Source organism: Lampetra planeri, chromosome 30 (genome assembly GCF_965212315.1).
Source record: "Lampetra planeri chromosome 30, kcLamPlan1.2.h2, whole genome shotgun sequence".
NCBI classification, from domain to species: Eukaryota; Metazoa; Chordata; class Hyperoartia; order Petromyzontiformes; family Petromyzontidae; genus Lampetra; species Lampetra planeri.
In genome coordinates this window covers 1838886-1860714 of record NC_136136.1, presented here as the reverse complement: position 1 = coordinate 1860714, position 21829 = coordinate 1838886, and the positions used below count along the sequence as shown (strand labels likewise).

At 50.7% G+C, this 21829-nt stretch overlaps 1 protein-coding gene across 1 annotated transcript; it reads left to right on the top strand.

Moving 5' to 3' along the window:
- Window positions 1-2694: 2694 nt before the first annotated feature.
- Window positions 2695-21607, top strand: SLC35F3 (solute carrier family 35 member F3). The gene is made up of 7 exons (XM_078608422.1): window positions 2695-2956; window positions 9863-10235; window positions 11018-11237; window positions 13590-13724; window positions 16845-17037; window positions 18850-18939; window positions 20383-21607. The coding sequence occupies exons 1-7, from the start codon at window positions 2695-2697 to the stop codon at window positions 20766-20768; spliced, it is 1659 nt and encodes a 552-aa protein (XP_078464548.1). The 3' UTR covers window positions 20769-21607.
- The last annotated feature ends 222 nt before the right edge of the window (window positions 21608-21829 follow it).

The following is a 21829-nucleotide window of genomic DNA, read 5'->3' as shown; positions in this document are numbered from 1 at the left end:
AGGAGACTAAGGCGGTCGGGCGTGGTGTTGGCCAACCACCCGCTGGTGGTGCCGTGCCGGCCTTCATATGTCCTCCCAAACAGCACTTGCCCCAACAGTTCGTTAAAGACTTTACGGGGGATCTTTTCCTTTGGTGTTGGTGCACGGGGAGTGGAGGCACATTGACAGGTGGCGGCTCTTCTCTGTCCGTGCATGTCGAGATAAAAGATAATGATGACACATTGTGTTCTTGCTTGACACCGATACGCGCACGCCTGGGGCAATTCGTATCGGGCTATAAATAAACATCATGAATTAGCTATCGTCGAGAACACTTGCAAACTGATTCTTAAATTGGACGAATCGTGGTTTCTTTATCATGCCGCTCGCATCGCTTTGCGCCTTCAACGATGTATCAGCAGACCGAGCCGCAGGCGCTTCTGCGTAATTCTTTGTGTAATTTCAGCATTATGTAATGCGTTTTGGGAGAAATTCTCCCCCTTAAAAAAAAGTATTTCGCCAGTGGCCAATTAAAGATGAATGTAAGTAATTTTAATTGGTTATTCTGGGGCATATGAGACGCGCGGAGGGGAGTGAATATTCATCGTTGACCTATAAGCGCGTGGGTGCTGCTGCTGCTGCTATTGCTGTTGTTATTGCATCCGCTGTTGTTGCTGCTGAGGCTGCTGCTGCTGCTGCGTCTGCTCATGCCCGCCACTGCTGCTGCTGCAGCAGTAGAAGCAACACGCTTATCCATTTCCCACTTGCTCGGCCGTGAGTAGACGACGCCGCTCATTCGCTCGCTCGCTCGCGGTGTCACCGCCACTCACTCGCAGGTGAATTGTCGGGAAAGTGCCACGGATGCGACCGCGCCGCGGAGTCATTCACGAAAGCTGCAAGGGAGACACGGAGCGCCCTGCTGCTGCTACTGCTGCTACTGCTGCTGCGCATTCGGTTTGCAATTTGACGACGTCAGGCAGGTGAGACTTGGGAAGGAGTGGAGTCGATTTTACGCATTCACGTTGAGAATGCAGACGGAGAAACAGATGCACAGCGGGCGAGACAGAGAGTTCGGCACGGACGTGATGATGGTGGGATAAAGAGAGGAAGGTTATTCGGCTGTGGCATCGAGTGGCAACTCATCCAGCAGTGGATGGGCAAATGTCTGTACGTTCTTTAGCGGATCACTCAAGGCACTCTCGAATGGGGTTGCCGTAGACCCATAGATTAAAGAGACAGAGACACTGGGTCAACACCGGCGTGCGACTTTACACGAACCACACTCGGACGCTCGGAGAGGCGCGCCGTCACATCACGCAGAGGCAGGGGGAAGCGCATCGGAAGAAGCTCTTAGGAGCAGGGGACTGTGAACGCATTAGCACGGCGGTGCTGCGTGGCTCGATACTACACACAGCAGTTGCGGAGAGCGTGAGACAGCGGCCAAGAAGAGGCGGCCACCCCTGTATTGTAACGCAGCTCTGCGTTGGCAGCGGCGATGATCGAGGCTTTGCGAGTAGAGTCGGCAATTGGAAAGACCGCGACACTTGCACGCCAAGCGCTGGGGTCGGCTGGCGTGTGACTAATATCGTGGCCGCAGCTACAGCGAGAGGTGATCCTGGATGCGGTGTGCCGGGTGAGGACACTTAATTTTCCTGGTCGATGATTGACACCGGAGTAGGTAGCAAGTGATCCTGCAGACACAGCCACAGCGAGAGATATACTGAGTGTGGTGTGCCGGGTAAAATTGCACCTGCAGTTGCAGCCGGGACGCCTGCATGAGAGGCTTGCTGTCGAGAAACCTGCATCAGACGGATAGTTGCTTCGAAGTTACCTGCAACGCGGAACAACTGCAGCTCGGACATCTACATCAGAGACGTACAGCTGGGACACATGCATCAGACAACACACAGCCAGGACAACTGCAACAGAAACACCTTTATCCGACACACATGCAGCAGGACCACTTGCAAAAGAGACACCAATACACGTGAGACACCTGTAGCAGGACAATCGTGCACCAGCCGTTGAAGACATCTGAAACAGACACCTACATTGAAAACAGCCGCATGCGAACCACTTGCAACAGGACCATCATCATACGAGACACCTTCATCTGAACCACCTGGAACAGGATCATCTATATCCGTGCCATCTGCAGCAGGACCATCTACATCCTAGAGACCTCCACCTGAACCTCTTGCCACAGGATCATCGGCATCCGAACCAGCTGCAACAGGACCCTCTACATCCGAGACACCTTCATCTGAACCTCTTGCAACAGGACCATTTGACATCCGAGACACCTTCATCTGAACCTCTTGCCACAGGATCATCGGCATTCGAACCAGCTGCAACAGGACCCTCTACATCCGAGACACCTTCATCTGAACCACCTGCAGCAGGACCATCTACATCCGTACCAGCTGCAACAGGACCATTTTCATCCGAGAGACCTCCACCTGAACCTCTTGCCACAGGGCCATCTGCATCCGAACCACCTCCAACAGGACCATCTGCATCCGAGGACACCTGCAGCCAAAGGCCATCCTCGCAGCAGCAGTAGCCCCAGCAGCAGCAGCAGTAGCCCCAGCAGCAGCAGCAGCAGTAGCCCCAGCAGCAGCCCCAGCAGCAGCAGTAGCCCCAGCAGCAGCAGCAGTAGCCCCAGCAGCAGCAGTAGCCCCAGCAGCAGCAGCCGTGCCTGCCCACGTGTTCCCCATGCGGCGCCTGTCGGACATCAGCCCGCAGCTGGGGCAGCTGCGCTCGCTGCACGCGGCGCGCGAGACGTGGGGGGGCTTCCCCGGGGCGGACGGGGTCCGCGCGTCTCGCTCCTTCCTCGACGTGCCCAGCGTCACGGGGGGTCTCGCGTCCATCGAGCAGCGCATCATGCGCATCACGGGAAGCTGCTACGGCCACTACGCGCCGCGGGCAGGGCTCGCGTGCAGCCGCAGAGATTCACTCCTCTCCTGCTCGCACCTGGGTGAGTTGTCGCACCCGTTATTGTTGTTGTTGTAACATTCGGACTTTGTGATCGCGGTGGTAGTGGTCAATTTTTGCGGCACTTTGGTGGATTTTTTGTTGTTGAATTTCACTTGTTTGGGGTGATTTTAAGGCAGTTAACATCTTGTCACGGTGGCGAGATGTTAGCTGCCTCGCCTGGTATACAGAAGCGCACGGGTTCGATCCCAGCCCTGACGCCTGCTGTATATTTGGAGGTTGCATATTCTTCCCGTAGTCACGTACATTTTTCTCCGGGTCCTCCGGTTTTCCCCACGACGTTTAGAAAGATGCGTTTCGAGTATTTGGCTGCTACACATTTCCACACCATAAGCCACTTCGTTGAGCTATCATTTGTGGCCAAGTCGCTTTTCAAAAAGAGCTGTATATCTCAGTGGGACCTTACCTGGTTAAAAAATAAAAATACCTAGCCAAACCTCGATTAGTCTCAGGACTAATTTTCAGGAGGGCCCTGTCAAGGTTTCAGAAGTTTTCCTACACAACAATTCAGGGCCACATATTAAGCCTGAGTACATACAGGGGGTATTGTGTACTACACACAGGTATTGTGTACTACATACAGGGGCTATTGTGGTGGTGGGGATGTACTACATACAGGGGGTATTGTGTACTACACACAGGTATTGTGTACTACATACAGGGGCTATTGTGGTGGTGGGGATGTACTACATACAGGGGCTATTGTGTACTACACACAGGTATTGTGTACTACATACAGGGGCTATTGTGGTGGTGGGGATGTACTACATACAGGGGGTGTTGTGTACTACACACAGGTATTGTGTACTACATACAGGGGATATTGTGGTGGTGGGGATGTACTACATACAGGGGGTATTGTGTACTACATTACATCTTTGTGGACTGCGCTGTCCCATCCACCAGCTCAGAGGTGTCACCCATAGATTTCCATCTGCTCGGCCCTTTGAAGGATGGCCTACATGGGCCACATTTGCGAACGACATCGATTCACGTTGTGTTCGTGTTCCCAAGCGGTTAAGTGACGCCAGCAAATCCTTCAACTGTGATGGAAATGTTTGCCTTGATTCCACGTTTGACGCAATGATGTAGAGACTCCGTTGAAATTTCCCCTGAATGAATATCCGCAATGTTGTATCAGTTCGACGTCAACTATTGTGGAGACAAAATGAAGTTGCGGACCGTATTACCGTTTCGGGTTCGTGGTGTCCAGCAAAGACAAAGTTACCCCGTATAGCCTTTTAACAGATTGTTGGGGCAAGTGCTGTTCGCGAGCACTTTGGCAGCACAGGGCAGTGCAGCACCCACGCCGATGCCTCCCCGTCGACGCTCCCCGCCTTCACCAACCAGCACTGAGCAGAGTGGTGAAGAATGGCCAAATCACCTGCCCACCCCACACACGACCCGCATGGCGCGGGCAGGCACTCATGCCGCAGTGAATTGACAAACGTGGCTGAACGCGTACACTGGCTGTGGATGAGCATGTAGAAGGCTTTCGCGACTAATATCACCCGTAATACAGGTGTCTTGGGTTAGGTCGCGTAAATATATAAATGTGTCGTTAAACCCGCCACCACCCGACACAGCCAACTAGTGAGGGGTTTGTCACGTAGACAGAACGTGGCCAATTCGTCACTAGTACAGCACGCCGGTGTGTTGGAGAGCAAAGCCACAACAATTACAATCTGAGTACGATGTTTCGTCAGTAATTACAACTAGCTTCATCAGGCAAATAGCCAGATATGTGGAGAAATTCTCCTGTTTCGTTCCTCAAATAGAGGGGTAGATGTGATGAGGTCACTTGTGTGCCCTTCGTGAGCGAAGTGGTGGTGGGGATGAACGAATGCATATAATGACTATGGGTATCCATTGCCGGTTGTGTTATATATATGGTAATCAACGTACATTATGCATACCCATTATGCAAGCCCATTGTTCTTGTACCTCCTGTCCATTGTACGCACTCAAATAGTCGTGCCAGTTAATGTTCAACGTTAATCTCTATTTGAAGTATGGTGACCTGTATAGGCATGCATTTAAATAATGCATTATTTGATGATTCGCTTCCAAACAGCACTAAGTCTGTAGCTGTGGTTATACGCTCATAGTAGGGCTGCATGTGTACGGTATGCCGTCAGATGTTAACTTGACGTGCAGACGGTAGCGGATTTCTCGATCTTGCATTGCCATCTAGGGACAGAGTCTTGCCACTGTACGAACACTGAACAGCTCCGTTGAGTCTCCAATAATTCAAGAGGAGTTCCTGACTTCGCAGGCGGGTGGCGATGTTGCTGCTGCTGCTGTGTGTGTGTAATCCCAAATGAGTACGTCATTTGACAGGTAAAATGTTCAGCATTGGGATGTTTGGCCAAAACCAGTGACGTTGTATGGCTTTCTGTCTGTTTGTTTAGCTATGGGAGGAAATCGCAGCCATGCAGAGCAGGGAGAGAGAAACTCACAAACTACACGCTCGGAAGGTGGCCCGAGTCGGGAATCGAACTCCGGGTTCTTGCCGTGAAGCACAACGATTACCACTGCCGCCCACAACAAACACAATAAACACAATACATCTTATTGGTTCTTTCGGTAAAGTAACGTAGAAGGGAAATAATAAAATAATACAAATATAACATAATAAAATACAATTCTCACGACGTGACTTTACCGAAAGAACCAAGAAGATGAATCCCTGCAGTCACGAAAGCTTTAAATCGAAACAAAATACATTTATATTTGTTGGTTCTTTCGGTAAAGTCACGTAGGAAGAAAAATAAAACAAAAGTAACACATCACGACGTTTCGATCGCAACACAAGCGGTCGTCCTCAGGCGGAAAAAAATTATCCAGCAGTGGAACTGCTGAACCAGCGAGAGAGCTGTTACAACAAGAGGCTATTTATGTGGCGATGGTCAAGCAAGCGGAGTCTGAATCCCATCCCCGGACGCAAGCACGTCAGTTGTGTTAATGGGGGAGATTAGAGAGAGATAGATTAGGGACATTTAGTCAGTGGCGGCTCGTGGCATGTCCACTAGGCGTGGCTGTTGTGAGTGACATCTGTAAAAACAAAAACCTCGCCATGTTATTGCCCCTCCCGGTAGGCATTTATAAACAACACGAAACAAAACAACGCACACAAATGCTGTCCCCATGAGCCTCAAGTCCACACTACACACAACCCCCTCTGACACTGACTAATCGAGCGTCTCGGCTGTGAGCTGATCTCTCTGCACGATGCACCCTCGCGACTCATCACGGCCACGGGCGCCTTTGTCACCGCCCTGAATGGGTCTCAAGCGGCGTGGCTACCACGCTAGACGCTGATCGTAGTGAACCAAGAAGGGGAAATCTCTCACTCGGACACATTCACAGCCGCCCCGAGACCACCCCGAGGCACAAAGCCATCAGACCGTGGCGTTGCGGCGGTTTTTAATACGAACAACTTAACATTTTATCTGCAGTAGGGAATTCACGTTGAAGTAATCATTATGTACTTATTTATTTTTTAAGACACAACAAAGCAATTAATAGAAAAGTACTTTTTTGTATTAGAAAAATCGTTTCTCATGTCCAGCTGCTCGGTGGAGCGGCGTCCCATCGGCCCTAGAGGACACGAACCGCGCCTGCTTGAAGGCCATCGGGGTTTTTTTCAGAGCAATCTTATCCAGCAGCATTTGCTAAAGCAAGTAAAACGCTGGGCTGGATTCGACATCCTGGGTCTCATCGGCGAAGCAAACGCTCCTGCTGTATTATTACCATATACAAAGATCCCCCTGGTTAACCTTGACAGATTTTAGGAGCAAGTGCTGCTGTTAGCGAGCACATAGGAAGGCCGGTACGGCACACGAGGGGAGTTGGGTGGCCAGCGCCACGCCCGATCGCCTTTGTCTCCCCAGTGGCGATGTTTACTACACACCGCACAAGACGCTGGTCTTGGCCGTGAGCGGGAATCGAACTCGGGTGGCCAGGTGTGTAGCGCGCTAACCACTGCACTACTTCTGTGTATACCGTGCTGCATCAACAGACACCGGGGTGCCGTCTGTTGGTGTCGCTGGAGCATTGCTGCGTCGACGGAGAGTGTGGTCGAGATAGGTGCCCTGCGGGAAATCCACGTGCGTTAGTGGAACTCCACGTTGTGGTTCGACTCTGATTATAGACTCCGGTGACAAAGGCGTTGCTAGCAAAGCTGCGGGTGTCGGATTAACAACAATTATTTGCCGCTCAAGCGAAGGTTACAATCACAAAATATTGTCGGAATATGTGCAGGATTGGACGACGATGATGATGACGATGATTTTTATTTAAAAAAAAAACGCATTGTATTCGGAAAGCAAAGCGTGGCTTGCAAGGCAGGAGTTGTGTGTGTGAAGCGGTGACTCAGTGGCTAGCGCACGACGCTCTGCACCCGCAGGTCAGAGTTAGATTCCCGGCAGCGGGTAACATCGGTGGCGAATAATATCTGAACCGGTCCTGGCCCCCGCACAATATCATCAGCCTACCGTGACCGGCGTGGTGAAGTATGGTCGATACACGCTCACGACCTACACGGCTTGGGAAAGCCTTCGGAAATTAATTGAGAAAGGGCTGTTTTAATAGGCGAATGTTATTAATGCAGAGAGATTGTGATATAGATACCTATGATGCTGATATTTTTTGGGGAAAATACAAAGCAATGACCTTTGCCAACAAAATCATTGGTTTCAAGCATGATGATTATTATTCTACTTTACAAAAACATGATTAGCAGAGATCATCAGAGTAGTCCTTCATTGGGAAATGACACTCCGACTGCTGCTGGTGATTGTTATTCTTACCGAAGCATCATTATTATTATGTAAACAAAAGCATTGTTTACAAGGAAGATGATTACCGAAGGTTGCTACAACGGTCCAGAATTGTAAAAATAATAATAATAACAGTTGTGATGATGTGATATAACCACCATCATTCAATTAATAACAATGCACATATTTGTGCAGGAGAGCCACACGAAGTGGCGTGACTTTTTTTCAAGAGTGTCCTGCCAATTAACGAGTTTCATACAATAACGATCTAATAGTCATGAATGTTCTGGGGAGGACTGTAACAAAATATCAAATCAAGAGAATGGGGGGGAAACCCTGCATATGTATCAAAAACATATTCCAAGACATCTGGCAGGTGTGGAATAATAGGCCAAATACCTTCCACGAGAGAAGCTCCCTGTACATAATAGGCCATTCCGCCAGCAGTGACGTGAGCAAGACATTGTCAGTACTGCACCTTTACCCTCTTTATTGTTTAAAAAGGGAAAATGACATTAATTGATGCACCACAGGGAGAAAGAAGTGGTGTTATGCCGCAAACCATCTGAGTTTAACCAAGCGCTAAGAAACAAACATCAATTGTCTGTGGTGCCACGCGGCTATGGATAGCGGCGCTGCAATGCTTGCTGAAGTGTCTTGATGATAGCTGCAAAGGATGAAAGGTTGAGGAGGGGACACATTTGCCTGTGGTGGTGAGATCCACAGGAGAGAGAGAGACAGGAGCCTACAGATGCGCTGCTGCTGCTGCTGCTCGAGTGCGGGGTTGGAGCCAAGTGTTTGTTTTTGCGCAAATCTATGCGCGTGTGACGCGTGCGTGTGCGCACACGCGAACGCACAGACGTGGACACACACACGCGCGCGCGTGTGTGTGTGTGCGGAGCGGTAGTGAGCAGTTAGCGCGCTGCGCTACAAACCCGGCGACTCGGGTTCGAGTCCCGCTCATGGCCAACATCAGTGGCGGTTTTCTGAACCGGACATGGGCCTCCGACTAGGTCGACTCAGCCTCAAATGAGTACCTGGTTCGGTGTGTAAAGAAAAAAAAAATCGCCACTGGGGAGACAAAGGCGGTCGGGCGTGGTGCTGGCCACCCACCCCCTCGTGTGCCGTGCCGGCCTTAATAAGTGCCGCTCGCTGACAGCACTTGTCCCAATAGCCCGTTTAGGCTACACGGGGGATCTTTGCCTTTGTGCACGTGGGGCGCACGGTGTTTATTCCACTGCGGACACTCACGTGCGCGCGCTGGATAGGAAATCGTCCGCGGGGGTCGCTGTAATCATCAGCAGAATCATCATCAGCAGCAGTGGCTTCAGCAATAGCATCATCAGCATCAGCAGCAGCAGGGTAAAGCAAAACCAATGAAGAAGCATTCGCCCAGAGTGGCGCCTCTAACTGCCTGCGGCGGACCCGCAGTGGCTCTCAGCCACACTGAAGGTGAGCGAGAGACGCGACACGCTTGGCCGCATCGCACGGAACGTCGGAACGTGGTCGGGCACAACGTTTGCTCGTGCAGTGCGAAACATCGCCAGGGCCGCGTGTCGATGTCGTTGCGTAGGCGCCAGGGTTCGAAACCAGCCGCCGCCCTCACGGTCACCGCGGGTGTCACACTAAGTGATGCCCCGCTTCGCAGCGAATGTTAAAGATGCCCTGTCGTCAGTCGCAAGAGTGGGACAAGAGTAGGTGAGGGTCCGAGCTTGTCACAGTGCCAAAAGTAGCCCGCGAACCACTCAAACAAATCATCGCCAAGTCGCTCTTGCAAATGAGGTTGTCCTCCTGGTCTCTTAAGTTCGTAGATGATTAAACAGACTGTTGGGGTAAGTGCTGTTAGCGAGTAGCACCTATGAAGGCCGGCACGGCACAAGAGGGGGTGGGTGGCCAGCACCACGCCCGACCGCCTTTGTCTCCCCAGTGGCGTTGTTTAATTTCTACACACCGCACCAGGTACTCATTTGAGGCTGAGTCGACCTAGGGGAGGCCCAGGACCGCTTCAGATAATCGTCACTTGGTGTTCGTGGCCGTGAGCTGGTGGCCAGGGTTTGTTGTTTGTCGCGCAGCGCCGCGCTTACCGCCCCCACCCCTCCCCCGCGCAGGCAGGGCCAGGCACGACAGCCCCGAGCCAACAAGACTCGAGGACGAGACTCGAGATGCGAGCGAGGCGAGCGCCGCTCGCCGCTGCTGCTGCTCCTGCTGCTGCTGCCCCGGCTGCTGCCCCGTCCGCAGGGCGCCACCATGCTCCAGCCGCGTGCTGGCACGGGTCGCCCTGGGGGCTCTCGTCTCGGTGTCCGTGGCCGGGTGCCTGGTCGGTGCCAGCCAGCTCGCCCGCCTCGCCTTCTGCAAGGTGTCTGCGCCATTCTTCCTGGCGTGGTTTTCCACCGCCTGGAACGTGCTGCTCTTCCCCATCTACTACGCCATGCACGTGCTCAGCCACCGCGGTGACAAGCGCTCTCCCATCAAGATTTTTCGGTACGTGGCTGATGTTGTTGATTTTTTAGTTTGTTCGGAACACCGTCTCAGCCGAGGGGTCGCCGCGTGAGACCTCAAAAGCGTTGACTCTGTCCGTCTCTTCTGCGGCGGCGGAGGAGGAGGTCTCGCTAACACGCGCGCTCAGCGGCGGTTCTCAACCCGTGGGTGTGGAGGGGCGTAGGCTGCAGCATGGATACTGCGCTGGGAAACAAATGTTGAATGTGTGCATGGGCGGAGGAAGCAGTGGGGACAGTAACCATGATCAGTGCGATAGACCAGTGGTTCTTAACCTTTACTGCAGCCGTGCGCCCTTGGTTCTCATCGTAAAAAAATGTATAATGTTAATAAATACATAGGGTTGATGAAACAAAGTAGTTGTACTTACGTGCCAATTCGTGTTTCGATTATTTACCTTCTAAAAAAATGTCATGTCTCGCACCCCCAGGGAGTGCGTGCACCCCAAGTTAAGAATCACCGCGATAGATGAATGGTTGGGCGTGTGAGCGGATGGGAGCGGGTGATGGAGTGGGTGGTGGAGTGAGTGATGGAGTGGGTGGTGGAGTGGGTGGTGGAGCGCGTGAGCGAGTGGGTAACTTGGGCGCGTGAGTGTGTTGCTGTGACCTGCATTATAGCAGCAGGCGCGTGAACACATCGCGGACGAGACAAAACAAGCCAGCGCGGTAATGCACCGAGTCCTCGGCCATGGGTGGAGGAATCTGTGGCGCGAGAGGGCGACAGGAAGAGGGCAAACCTCCGCGTCTGTTTGCGTCTCTGATTCTCAGGGAGTGTGTGCGGCTGCGGGGGGAGGAGGGAGTCACGGCGCGCCTCTTCGTGAAGCGAGCGGCTCCCTTCTGCGCCCTGTGGCTCGCCACGCACTACCTGTACCTGCTGGCGCTCCGCAAGCTGCCGCCCAGCGACGCCTCTGCTCTCTTCTGCTGCAACAAGGCCTTCGTGTTCCTGCTGTCGTGGATCGTGCTCAAGGATCGCTTCGTGGGCGTCAGGGTGAGGCAGAGCCCCCGCGTCTGGCCCAAGTGCCTCCAGATCGATTCTCGGCTCGTCGTGGCGTTTAACTCTCCAACACACCCGCGCGTGATGGAGTCGTAACGAATTGGATCAATGCGCTATTGAAATATAAGATACGAATTGGCACGTTTTGTTTACGTGACGGAACTCACTCATTGGCTGTCGGGTGGTGGCGGGTTTTCACGACACATTTATCGATTCCATTGGTCGTGAAAGCCTGCGACGTGTCACGCTGGTCCTCCTCGTTCGTCTGTTTGGCGTCCACCGTCAGCTTGCCGAGTCAGTTGTCAGATTTGTTTTTCTGCCGCTGCGTTGGTTCTCGTGGCTGCTGTTCATCTCACGGATGCGTTTTCGTGTCGTGTCGCGCGTGCTGTCTATCGGCACGATGTCCGACGTTTCGTTCCCCGTGGTGCAGCCCGCTGACGCGTCAGAGCGCTGTTATGATTTTGCAAAGAATTGGCTGAAAAATTAAATATCCTCATTATTGGATGGTGCCCACATTCCCAGCGGCATGTCCTGCTGTTCGGAATTCTCGCGGCGGAGTGCGATCCCACATGCCCAAGGACGTAGGAGACTTCATGGAACTTCTATACAAATATATATATTCGTGTCGCCTCGTCATCTTTAGTCAATCAGGGGTGCACTTCCCCACACACCTTCATATGAGATTGACATTCCTCACATGGCAGCCTAACCGATATTCTAATTCCAGAATTACCCAAATTAATTTAAACACCGAATATTAATATGTGCAGTCATTGGCGACTGAGCTGAGACCATTCACTTGCTAAACTTCAAGACCCGGTGTAATCACGGGCAGCTGGATCTCAGATTCAAATCCAGGATCTCACAGCGGCGTTAGTTCACCTCTCTGACCTCTGACCCACGCGGCCACCTCAACATTCCACATCCCTGCGATGGGAGCCAGGGCTTACTTTTCTCTCTCACTCCAGGGGCATGATCTTTAATTGTTAATGCATAGCCTCCTTCCTGGTTTGCTGGAATACATTCGCCATGAATTACTAATTAGAAATTACATTTAAAATATCACATTGCTCAGTAAATGGATAAACGTCGTGGCGAACAAAATCAACATAGATGCAATGAAAATATATTATACCGAGCCCTTTGTCAATTAATTTCTGGATGAAGGTCTACTCAAAGTCCTGTCAAGTCACATGATTGTTTTTGACCATACTTCACCACAATGATGAGAGCAGGTTGCGATGTATGTTGAGCTTCTTTCGCACCGTACGTTGCCAACCGTGCTACCGATCGGTTGGCCAAGGCAGGGCTCATGAGCAGTCGTTGATGTTAGCTACGTCCGTGAATCAACCTCGGGTCAGCGTGCTCATGGCACGGTGATGCCACATGCACGGTTAGATTAAAACTAGACATCTACCGAATAAACACTGTGGCTGAACGCACACAGATGCGGCGCATTAGTTAATGAACGGACCTCTCAATACCCGCGGCATCTATCGCGTCTCGATTTGCATTCAACTTGCAGTCCATCTCTGCGCGCGTGCAATTCATTCATCTGCCGAGCTGTCAACTCGGGGGGTTTCAGGGGGAGCTAGGAATCTGGCACTTGATGCAGGAAGACCTTTTACTTTGATGTGTGTGTGTATGTATGTGTGTTGAACTTCCTTGGTACCGTAGGTAGCCAACCGAGGTGCGTGAAATTGGTGCTTCATGGGCCAGGAAGCGACACATTTAAATGATGCATGACATCAAGCAACCTCCACACCCCCCCCCCCCCCAATGTTTTAAGCTATTGATGTGCGTGCTTGACCACCGCCCTGCGCGTCACTTTCAAGTGTAATCGATGCGTCACGTCACGTGCGTCTCGGCCTTTGATGCAGTTGGTGGTGCATGGCCCCGCTGCATATGTGCCGCCCTAGCCACACGCGTGTGCCCAGGGTGCGCGCGCGACTCTCTGCCGTGACACCCATTTATACCCGCGTGGCTTGGCCGTGCGGGCCGTTACGTGATTTCTTAGAATAACTGGCAGCGTCAGTCGTCAGTGGGGCGAGTCTACGACCACGTTACCTGGAATGCGCCCCCATCACGGTGGCGAAGCAGGGTCGAGCCTGGATAGTGCTTGGATGAATTATGCGGGTTATTATTATTATTTAGTATTTTTATTTTTACGCCGGCAAACGGTGGCCTACTCATTGCGACTGACGTCACGGGATCTTTAACGTCCCACTTTGGAGCAGATGCCGCCACTTCAGTGTGATCACCAATTACCACTGCAAATGCCACTCAGCCACGGGACGTCCCTCACTAACCAATGTCCCCCCCACACCGCCTCCCGCGTTGCCGCAGATGGTGGCCACTATCCTGGCCATTGCCGGCATCGTGATGATGGTCTACGTGCAGTACGTGGACGGATTCAACCACGACTCCGTGGTCGGGGTGGCCCTGGCTGTCGGCTCCGCCTCCACGTCCGCCCTCTACAAGGCAGGGACTGTGCCGATGAGTGCTGACAATGACAGCCGCCGGTCCGCCCGCTGTTGTCTGCCTCTGTATCGCAGCTGCCTGTCGATCGGTCACATTTGCTCAAACTTACTTTGCATGTGTGTATGTTGAATTTGTTTCTCACCGTACGTAGCCAATCGTGCTAATCGGAGGTGTGGGGGTAGGGCAACAAACTAAACACTAAAAGCAGTTCTAAAGAAATGAGTTTGTAAATCTAGATGATTTAAAAGTGCATCGCTCCAAGCGGCTTCCTGATATCGGAAGGAAGAGCGTTCCAGACGGCCCCAGAAACGCATCTGAAAGCGCCACGCGATGCGGTGACCACCGTCTTTGCTCGGTGGCTAGCAGCCAAAAACAACGTTGACGGTGGCCGAAGACGAGAGGACCACAATGCACCTCTTCAGGAACTGCTGCTCATGGTTTTTAACACAATGCACAGAGGCTGTGTACAGGTTTTTTTTTCTTGTACACGTTTTCGTTAGCCGGTTTTTTTCCGGCCTGCACTTTAATAATGTTGTGACGGAGGCATCCTCAGCATATACAGATGTCACTAAAGTCCATGATTCTCCCTCCCATGATAATTTGATGAATTTTCGTAATTTGTGATCGACAATTCAATTCAGGAACTTTTTTTCTCACTTGTACCGTCTCATGAATTCGCTCATTAGCCTAAATGTAACATGTGTATACATTGTAAATAAAAGCTTTTTAACATGCAATTTGATACATGTATTGCGAGTGAGCCTTAGACCAAATCATCCGAAATCTCGTCAGATCTCAGAAGCTAAGCAGGCGTCAGCCCGGAGAGTGATTGTATGAGTGGCCGTTGTGTACAACACAGGTGTTGTAGCTGATGTGGCAGCAGAGAACAGCGGCGCAGCAAAACCCATTGTTGTACTGCACTATGCCCTCACGTCTGCGCTCTCTGCCGTCACCAATACGCGCACTGACCAGCGTGTTGAGGTATGATCCTCTAACCCCCATGGCCTATACACCGCCCTAGGGAGAGGCTAATCCAGTAATCTGTGGGTTTATAATCTCATTTGTTCTTTTACAAGGTGCCATTCATTATGTTGATTACCAAGATGTTATCCTACAATTAATGTTCCTTTTGAAATTGTCACGCTGGTATACATCGTTCTATTTCTAAGACAAGCATTTATGAATTTTGGCCATGTGTCAAGACTCTTGCCCTGCCATCTTGGCGCCGTCATTAATACATATAACTTCGCCTGCAGTAATCGTGTTTGAAACTCTGTTTGCTTGAAGTAACATCTGCAGTGAATGCAGCAATCCCGCATTTGGAGCTTTCTATCTCCCTGGCACCCTCCTGCAGTAATAAACCAAATCCAACGGTACGAGTGGATTGACTAAAGGGCTGTGCACGTGCTAGTGAATCAACTTGAATCGATTTCATCAAAGCATCGTCGTTACATGGCTAGTAAGTGCAGCATATCTAGATTTGAAGCTTTCGTGACTGCAATGATTCATATTCTTAGGTTTTTTCGTTAAAGTCACGTAGGTAAAAAAATAAAATTAATAAAAGTAAAATAAAAATCACGACGTTTCGGAGGCAACACAAGCTTCCGTCTTCAGGTGGAACCGTCACAGTACGATAGCTGTATCAAGTGATACAGCTATCGTGCTGTGATACAGCTATCGTGCTGTGACGGTTCCACCTGAAGACGGAAGCTTGTGTTGCCTCCGAAACGTCGTGATTTTTATTTTATTTTTATTTCACTTTTATTAATTTAAATTTGTTACCTACGTGACTTTACCGAAAAAACCTAAGAATATGCAGCATATCTTCCGTGCGAAATCGTTGTATTTTTTGTAAGGGAGGGTTTACAGGGGCCGCATCGAGCAGCCGGTACGACGGTAGCCAGCACGTTACATGGATGGTGACTCCCATTAGAATACTTTAGCCAGGTCTGGACTTGTTTCCACTGACCTACTTCTCACATCGCCTCTGCCATGTGTACTCTTTATAGAGTCAGATTCTATTCAATTGGCGGGTAACCCGTTCCAATAGTTCACCGTTTTCTTGTGTTAAAGAATTCGCTTCCAGAGGATTTATGGAAGTAAAAAAACAGTTTCATTAATAATTCCGCAAAGAGAGTCCGGGGAGAGAACGGGGCCGAGACGATGTGTTTAATTTCCTAGACGGTTTAATTGTTTCCAGGGCCCATCACTTATTGCAGTGCATCACGTGCCAGAGATGGCGAGCCACTCTGAGACGGAGAGGGCATTCACAGGCTGCTCTGCCGACCCACTGCAGCATGTGCTTCGTGTAACCTCCAGCCAGAGCCAGACAGAGAGATGGGGATGGGGTGGAGAGGAAATGGGGGAATTTGTCCATGGCCCAACATTCCATGAGAGCCCCATGAAAAGCAATACACGTGAGATTTTTTATTTATTTAGATAAGTTACACTTATTCATATTAATGCTTGAACATGAACAAGTAAAAAAAATTAGACGTAATAAACGGTAAAGGTACAGCACTGACATGTCTCTCATGCCACACTGCTTGAGGAACAGCCACCACTTAACGGGGAGGTATTATTGGCCTACTCTTCTACGCTCGACCAAACGTCTTAGAAGAGAAACATAACACCGTTAAAAATTGCTGTTTTGTGAGTATCGTTTTAATGTCATACTCCAGTTTCCACCCCTTGACGTAGTGAGTGGGTTTACTTGAGCCAGTAAATCTATCTGTGACGGTCCCATCTGATGACGGAGACTTGTGTTGCCTCCGAAACGTCGTGATTTATTATTTTATTTCTATTATTATTTGTATTATTTTTTATGTTTTACCTACGTGACTTTACCGAAAAACCCAAGAGTATGAATCCACTGATCTACCACCATCTCTTGTCCACCTTGTAGCCCAAACCTACAGTGCCGAATATTCCCTGCCAGTCTTCCCTTCCAAGTGCTAGCCAAGCTCGACCGTCGCTTAGCCTCTTGAGATCTGACGAGACCGGGGACCCATGCCCGGGCGATTCTCTGGCGATGCAAATCCGTCCGCGGGCTCCCGGCGGCGATACGATCGGGGCCGTCGATTAAAGCGCCCCCCCCCCCACTCGCCGTGCCCCCCGCAGATCCTGTGCAAGATGCTGCTGGGCAGCGCTACGCTTGGCGAGGCGTCGCAGTTCCTCTCGTCGCTGGGACTCTTCGACCTGCTCTTCGTGTGGGTGCTGCCCGTCGCGCTGTACTTCACGCACGTCGAGTACTGGCCCTCGCCAGCCGCCCTGCCCTGGGGACACGTGTGCGGATTCGCCTGCCTGCTGCTCGGTGTGTCCTCGCGTCGCGGCGGCGGCCGTGCGGTGCGGCGCTGCAGCCGGTCACCATTCATCCCGGTCACGTGTCCGAAGAATTGCAGATTCCTCTACTTGACTCGGTCGCCTCGAGTCGACATCCATTCTTTTCAGGACTTCATACGGGCACAGATACATTGTGGCTGTTGTTGATCATGAGAACATGTATGGGCATGGACGCAGTGCTGGATTAAGCTAATGCGGGGCTTGTAGAATATGTTATAAAGGGGCCCTAAATGAAAAAAAACACATAAATATTAAAACACGCATTTTTAACTTGCATAGTAAAGTATTTGTATTTTTTCATTTGCTATACGGCCAGATAATACGACAAATCGCTCACCTTAAACACCCCGTCGTTCATAAATGTTGAAGGCGGTATAGTACTATAGTTGGAATTATCTGGTAAAAAAAAAAGAGTTACAAAATAGTTATAAATGACAAATGAATATATACTGCTGGGTAGACAAGAGATGGTAGGGGGGGGGGTGAGCGGCGGGGGTGGTGAATTTAATAAACTTGTTTCCAAATTCCGCCCCGGGAGATTGACACCGGTGGGTGACCTCTGGCTTGCAAGTCGAGTGAGTGAGTGAGCTATCGTACGGCCGGCAGCGGCCCCTCTCAAGTAGGGACTCCTTGAGAGCGAGCGAGCTCTGGGACTCGTTGAGGCACTTCCAGTTGGCAAGGAAGCGTGGATAGTTTCATACATTAACATCGATTTTTCCGCTTGCAACCTCGCATTAGTGTGGCTTAAGAGTATACCGTATTGTTTGCAATGCCTGCAGACTATATGCAAATCACAGGTGATTGTTCCTTTGTGATAATAAAGAGGACTGAATAAACTGGAGAGAAATTGCAAGATACGTGCTAGAAATAGGACATAGGATTTGGTCATAAACAGTGAAGATGTATCAAGTCAGCAATGTGCCAGGACTGCAGATTGTTACCTGCTTCGTTACCAGGGTGAACAAATAGAGTAATAGGTTTTTACCCTTTTATCTGGTACAAAAACTGACACCTTTATACGCCTTTTGGCGTCATCTGGTCCAACACCAATGGAGACTAGGCTCTAAGAAAAGCTGTCTCGGTTATGGACCAATCAACTTCAAGGACAGTGCATATCATTATCATTATCAGAGTTGTTTCTTTTTGTTTGCATTTTGACTGCTTGTGTTGTGGTTATTGCAAACATGATCCCTTGTATAAAGGTGTCAGTTTTTGTACCAGATGAAAGGGTAAAAACCTATTACTATATTTTGCTACTGGTAAAGGAGGTCTCATAGTGTGAACAAATAGAGGCATCATTCGTCTCTGTACCTCTGATCGATTGTGCGAGGACATTTATTTGCACGCAAACCGTGCGTGGTTTTGTCACGTTTACGTGAGCATGCTAAATGGTAAGACACATTCCGACCATTACGTCGTAATGATGATGATGATTCACATCACCTTTGTCAATCCACCTTTGGATGGGGATTGTTTGACCATACTTCACCATGCTGGTTACAAAACTCAGGTTGTTGGGTTCAGAGTCGAGCGCCGCTAACCATTGTGCCACTGCTCCAACGCATCCTTCCATTTAGTGCCTCTAAGTTGGTCCAACGGGGAGCCATTCCTCAACGCTGTTTCAACACGTCTCAAACATTTTCGAGGCTTAAAATTACAAAAAAAAATTCCACTCATACTTTGAAAATTATTAACAATAAAACAGTTGATATTTCAAGATGTGTTTATTGCTCACTTGGCTTTGCTCCAAAAACGTTGTGATGGTGTTTTGTTTGATTTTCAGTGTTCAACGTTCTGGTTAACTTTGGAGTGGTGGTCACCTACCCGATATTCATCTCCCTGGGGGTGCTTCTCAGTGTGCCAGGAAACGCAGGCAAGTACCCTTTGTTGTACTGCACTATGCTTCCACGTCTATGCTACCGGCCTTCACCAACCTGCATTGACCGGTGTGGTAAATTGTGATTAAACAACCCCCACGACTCGTTCGGTGTTGGTGGGGGTGGACCTCATCCAGCAGTGGATTGACTTGCAAGGAAACGTCGTCTCAGATGAGACAACAATCTGTGGTCCTGTATCACCGTCTGTCAAGAGTGGAAGAGTAGGCCAAAAACATACAATCTGGAGGGGATCTGTAGAGCTGCTGCTAGTGGAGGCCCTTCTTTGCCATCAAGGCAGCGCCTTTGCATTTACCTGTACGTGCATCACCTCGCGGAGAATCATTCACGGTCCCTTGATGCTCGTTAATAAAGGCAGGTGCCATAATCCTACCATCCTGGGTAACATCCCAGTTCTAAGCTCTGATCTGGCCAAATCACCCCTTACTCACCAGTATGTAAAAATACATTTTTTCCATTAGATTTGGGACATCCATATCAATTAGATGCCGGCTATATATATAGAGTCAGTGGAAATACCTGGCATCAGTATACAGTCGTGAAGATGGACAACTAGGTGACGATGGTGTTGCTAAAATAATTCGGCAGCATAGGCTCTCGTGTGAAACGTATCCAGCTGTCGGATCAGCTGTATACGCCTATGACCAAATCACATCGGTGAATGTGCGCGCTGTTGTCAGATCTCGAAAGCTAAGCAGACTTGAGCCTGGATCGTGTTTCAATGGGCGAGCATCACGATAAACAACACACAGCGTCCCCTCCCGCCCGCTCCGCTCTCAATCCCTCCCACCACTCATCACCTCCCCCTCTCCTTGTGCACAATTCACCGTTTCTGCTCCTTTCCCTACTCGCCCCCTTGCACCGGAGCAAACTTCCCCTCCACATGAAGCAGCGAGAAGCACCCCTCTCCCTGTCGAGTTTCCGCTCCTCCCTCAAGACCCCCACGTCTTCTCCCTGGCCCATCCTTCATCCCTCGGCACCCACCGTGATTCCCGTTCCCACGAGGTTGTCTCCACTTACCCATCCCTACCCCCTCACCTATTTTCCTCCTCCTCCTCTCATATGCCACCATATCACCCGAAGACAACCTCATTGTAGCATTATAACCCTTGTAAAGCGCCTTGGATATGAGGCACTATATAAATATAAGGTTTAGCAGAGGGCAGTGGAGCTAAATCCACGGTTGTGTTGTACTCTGCTCCAATATCTCGTGCTCTCCGTCTTCGCCAAACCGCACTGACGAACATGGCGAAGTACGGTTAGATAACCCCGATGACCCGCACGGGGTGGGGCAGCATTCATCCAGCAGCGGATTGACGAAAGGGGCTGCGCGCGTACGCGATTACCTGGTAACGCAAGGGATCAAGGTCAGCGGGGAGCTGCTCTATAACGGGGACGTCGCGGGTGCGTCGTCTGTGCAGTGACGGACGCCCTGCGATCCGACGTGGACTTCAGCGCCGTGCGGCTCAACGCGACCCTCCTCATCTGCGCCGCCTTCGCGCTGCTGCTGCTGCCCTCCGACTGGGACGAGGCGGCGCTGCGCCTGCTGAGGAGGATGCGCGCCGCCCGCCACTCCCGCGCCGGCCGGCCCGCCCGGCCGGCGACCCCGGGCGGCCGCGGGCCCGCGCCGCAGAACGGAGAGCGGCCCCTCGGGACGCCGCGCGCGGCCGGCGCCGCCGCCGGCGCCTCCGCCGCCACCACAGAGGCCGCCACCGACGCCGCCTCCGATGAATGCCACCGGATGGGCGAGTGCTCCAGTGTGATGCAGGCCTTCCGCGCGGCCAAGCTGGCCAAGAGCGCATTCTAGACGTCACAATTAGAGTCAAGGAATGTGTCCACCCTCATTCATCTCTCGCACCTTCGAGGGTGCTGTTTTGTCGATGGCTGCATTGCGTTTTGGAGCTCTGGGCCTGTGGTCAGCGACAGCGATTTAAGAAAAACATATTGCATTGCAGCTTCTGGAGCACACTTTGTCTCCGCGTAAAGATGACACTTCGTCATTGCGGTCTCTCGGCCTGTTTTAAGGCTACGGCGTAGGCTTTCGCCCTTGTGCTGCATAGGCTTCCGGGTTGTATCGCGGGGACACACAGACAGCAGGTGGTGGAGCAGATGCCAACAGTTTCCCAAGCTCTGTGGCCCTCTATATGTAAAGGCGTTTTTAGCCATTTAATAATTTTTTTAATGTGGGAGAAAAGTGGACGCCCAGACAAAACCCATGCGTGCACGGGGGAGAGGCTTCATCCCATCCATTTGGAACCGATGGGAGTCCACGTTCGCTTTCCCGCGTTCTCCTGGCAAGCCAGGGCATGGCACCTCAATGCCCAAGGGATTTGTGATGTACCAACCCTCACCTCCGCGGTGTTGGATTATAGGCATGTGCCACCACCGTCTGGATTTGGCATTGATCCGCCTGATTAAACCGGATTCTGAAGTTTAATGATTTGATGGTCTCAGCTGAATATAAATGACTGCCGAAAAATGTATATTAAATACGGTTTTGCAATTTGATTTGATGAAATTCTAACTCTGTGAATGTCGGTTTGACCAATTCCTGTTCTGAGAATTGAAAAAAAAAGACATTGGATTGTCACGTTATAATCTCATTGCAGAGCTCGTGTGAAAGTGAGCCTCATACTGTGTAAAGGATTAAAAAATGTTAAATATTTTGTAGTCCATTCTCGAAACACTTCTTTGAGATTCCTAAATGGATTATTTGTATCCTGTTATGATGCTGCTAACACAAGTGGGAAGTGTGGGGGGGGAGCCATATTTTTAAAATCAGTTTTCGTAGTCCACACACACGGGCACAATGTGATTTCAACACATCTTAGAGTGGACAGTGCATACATTTCCATACAGAGTTGGCAG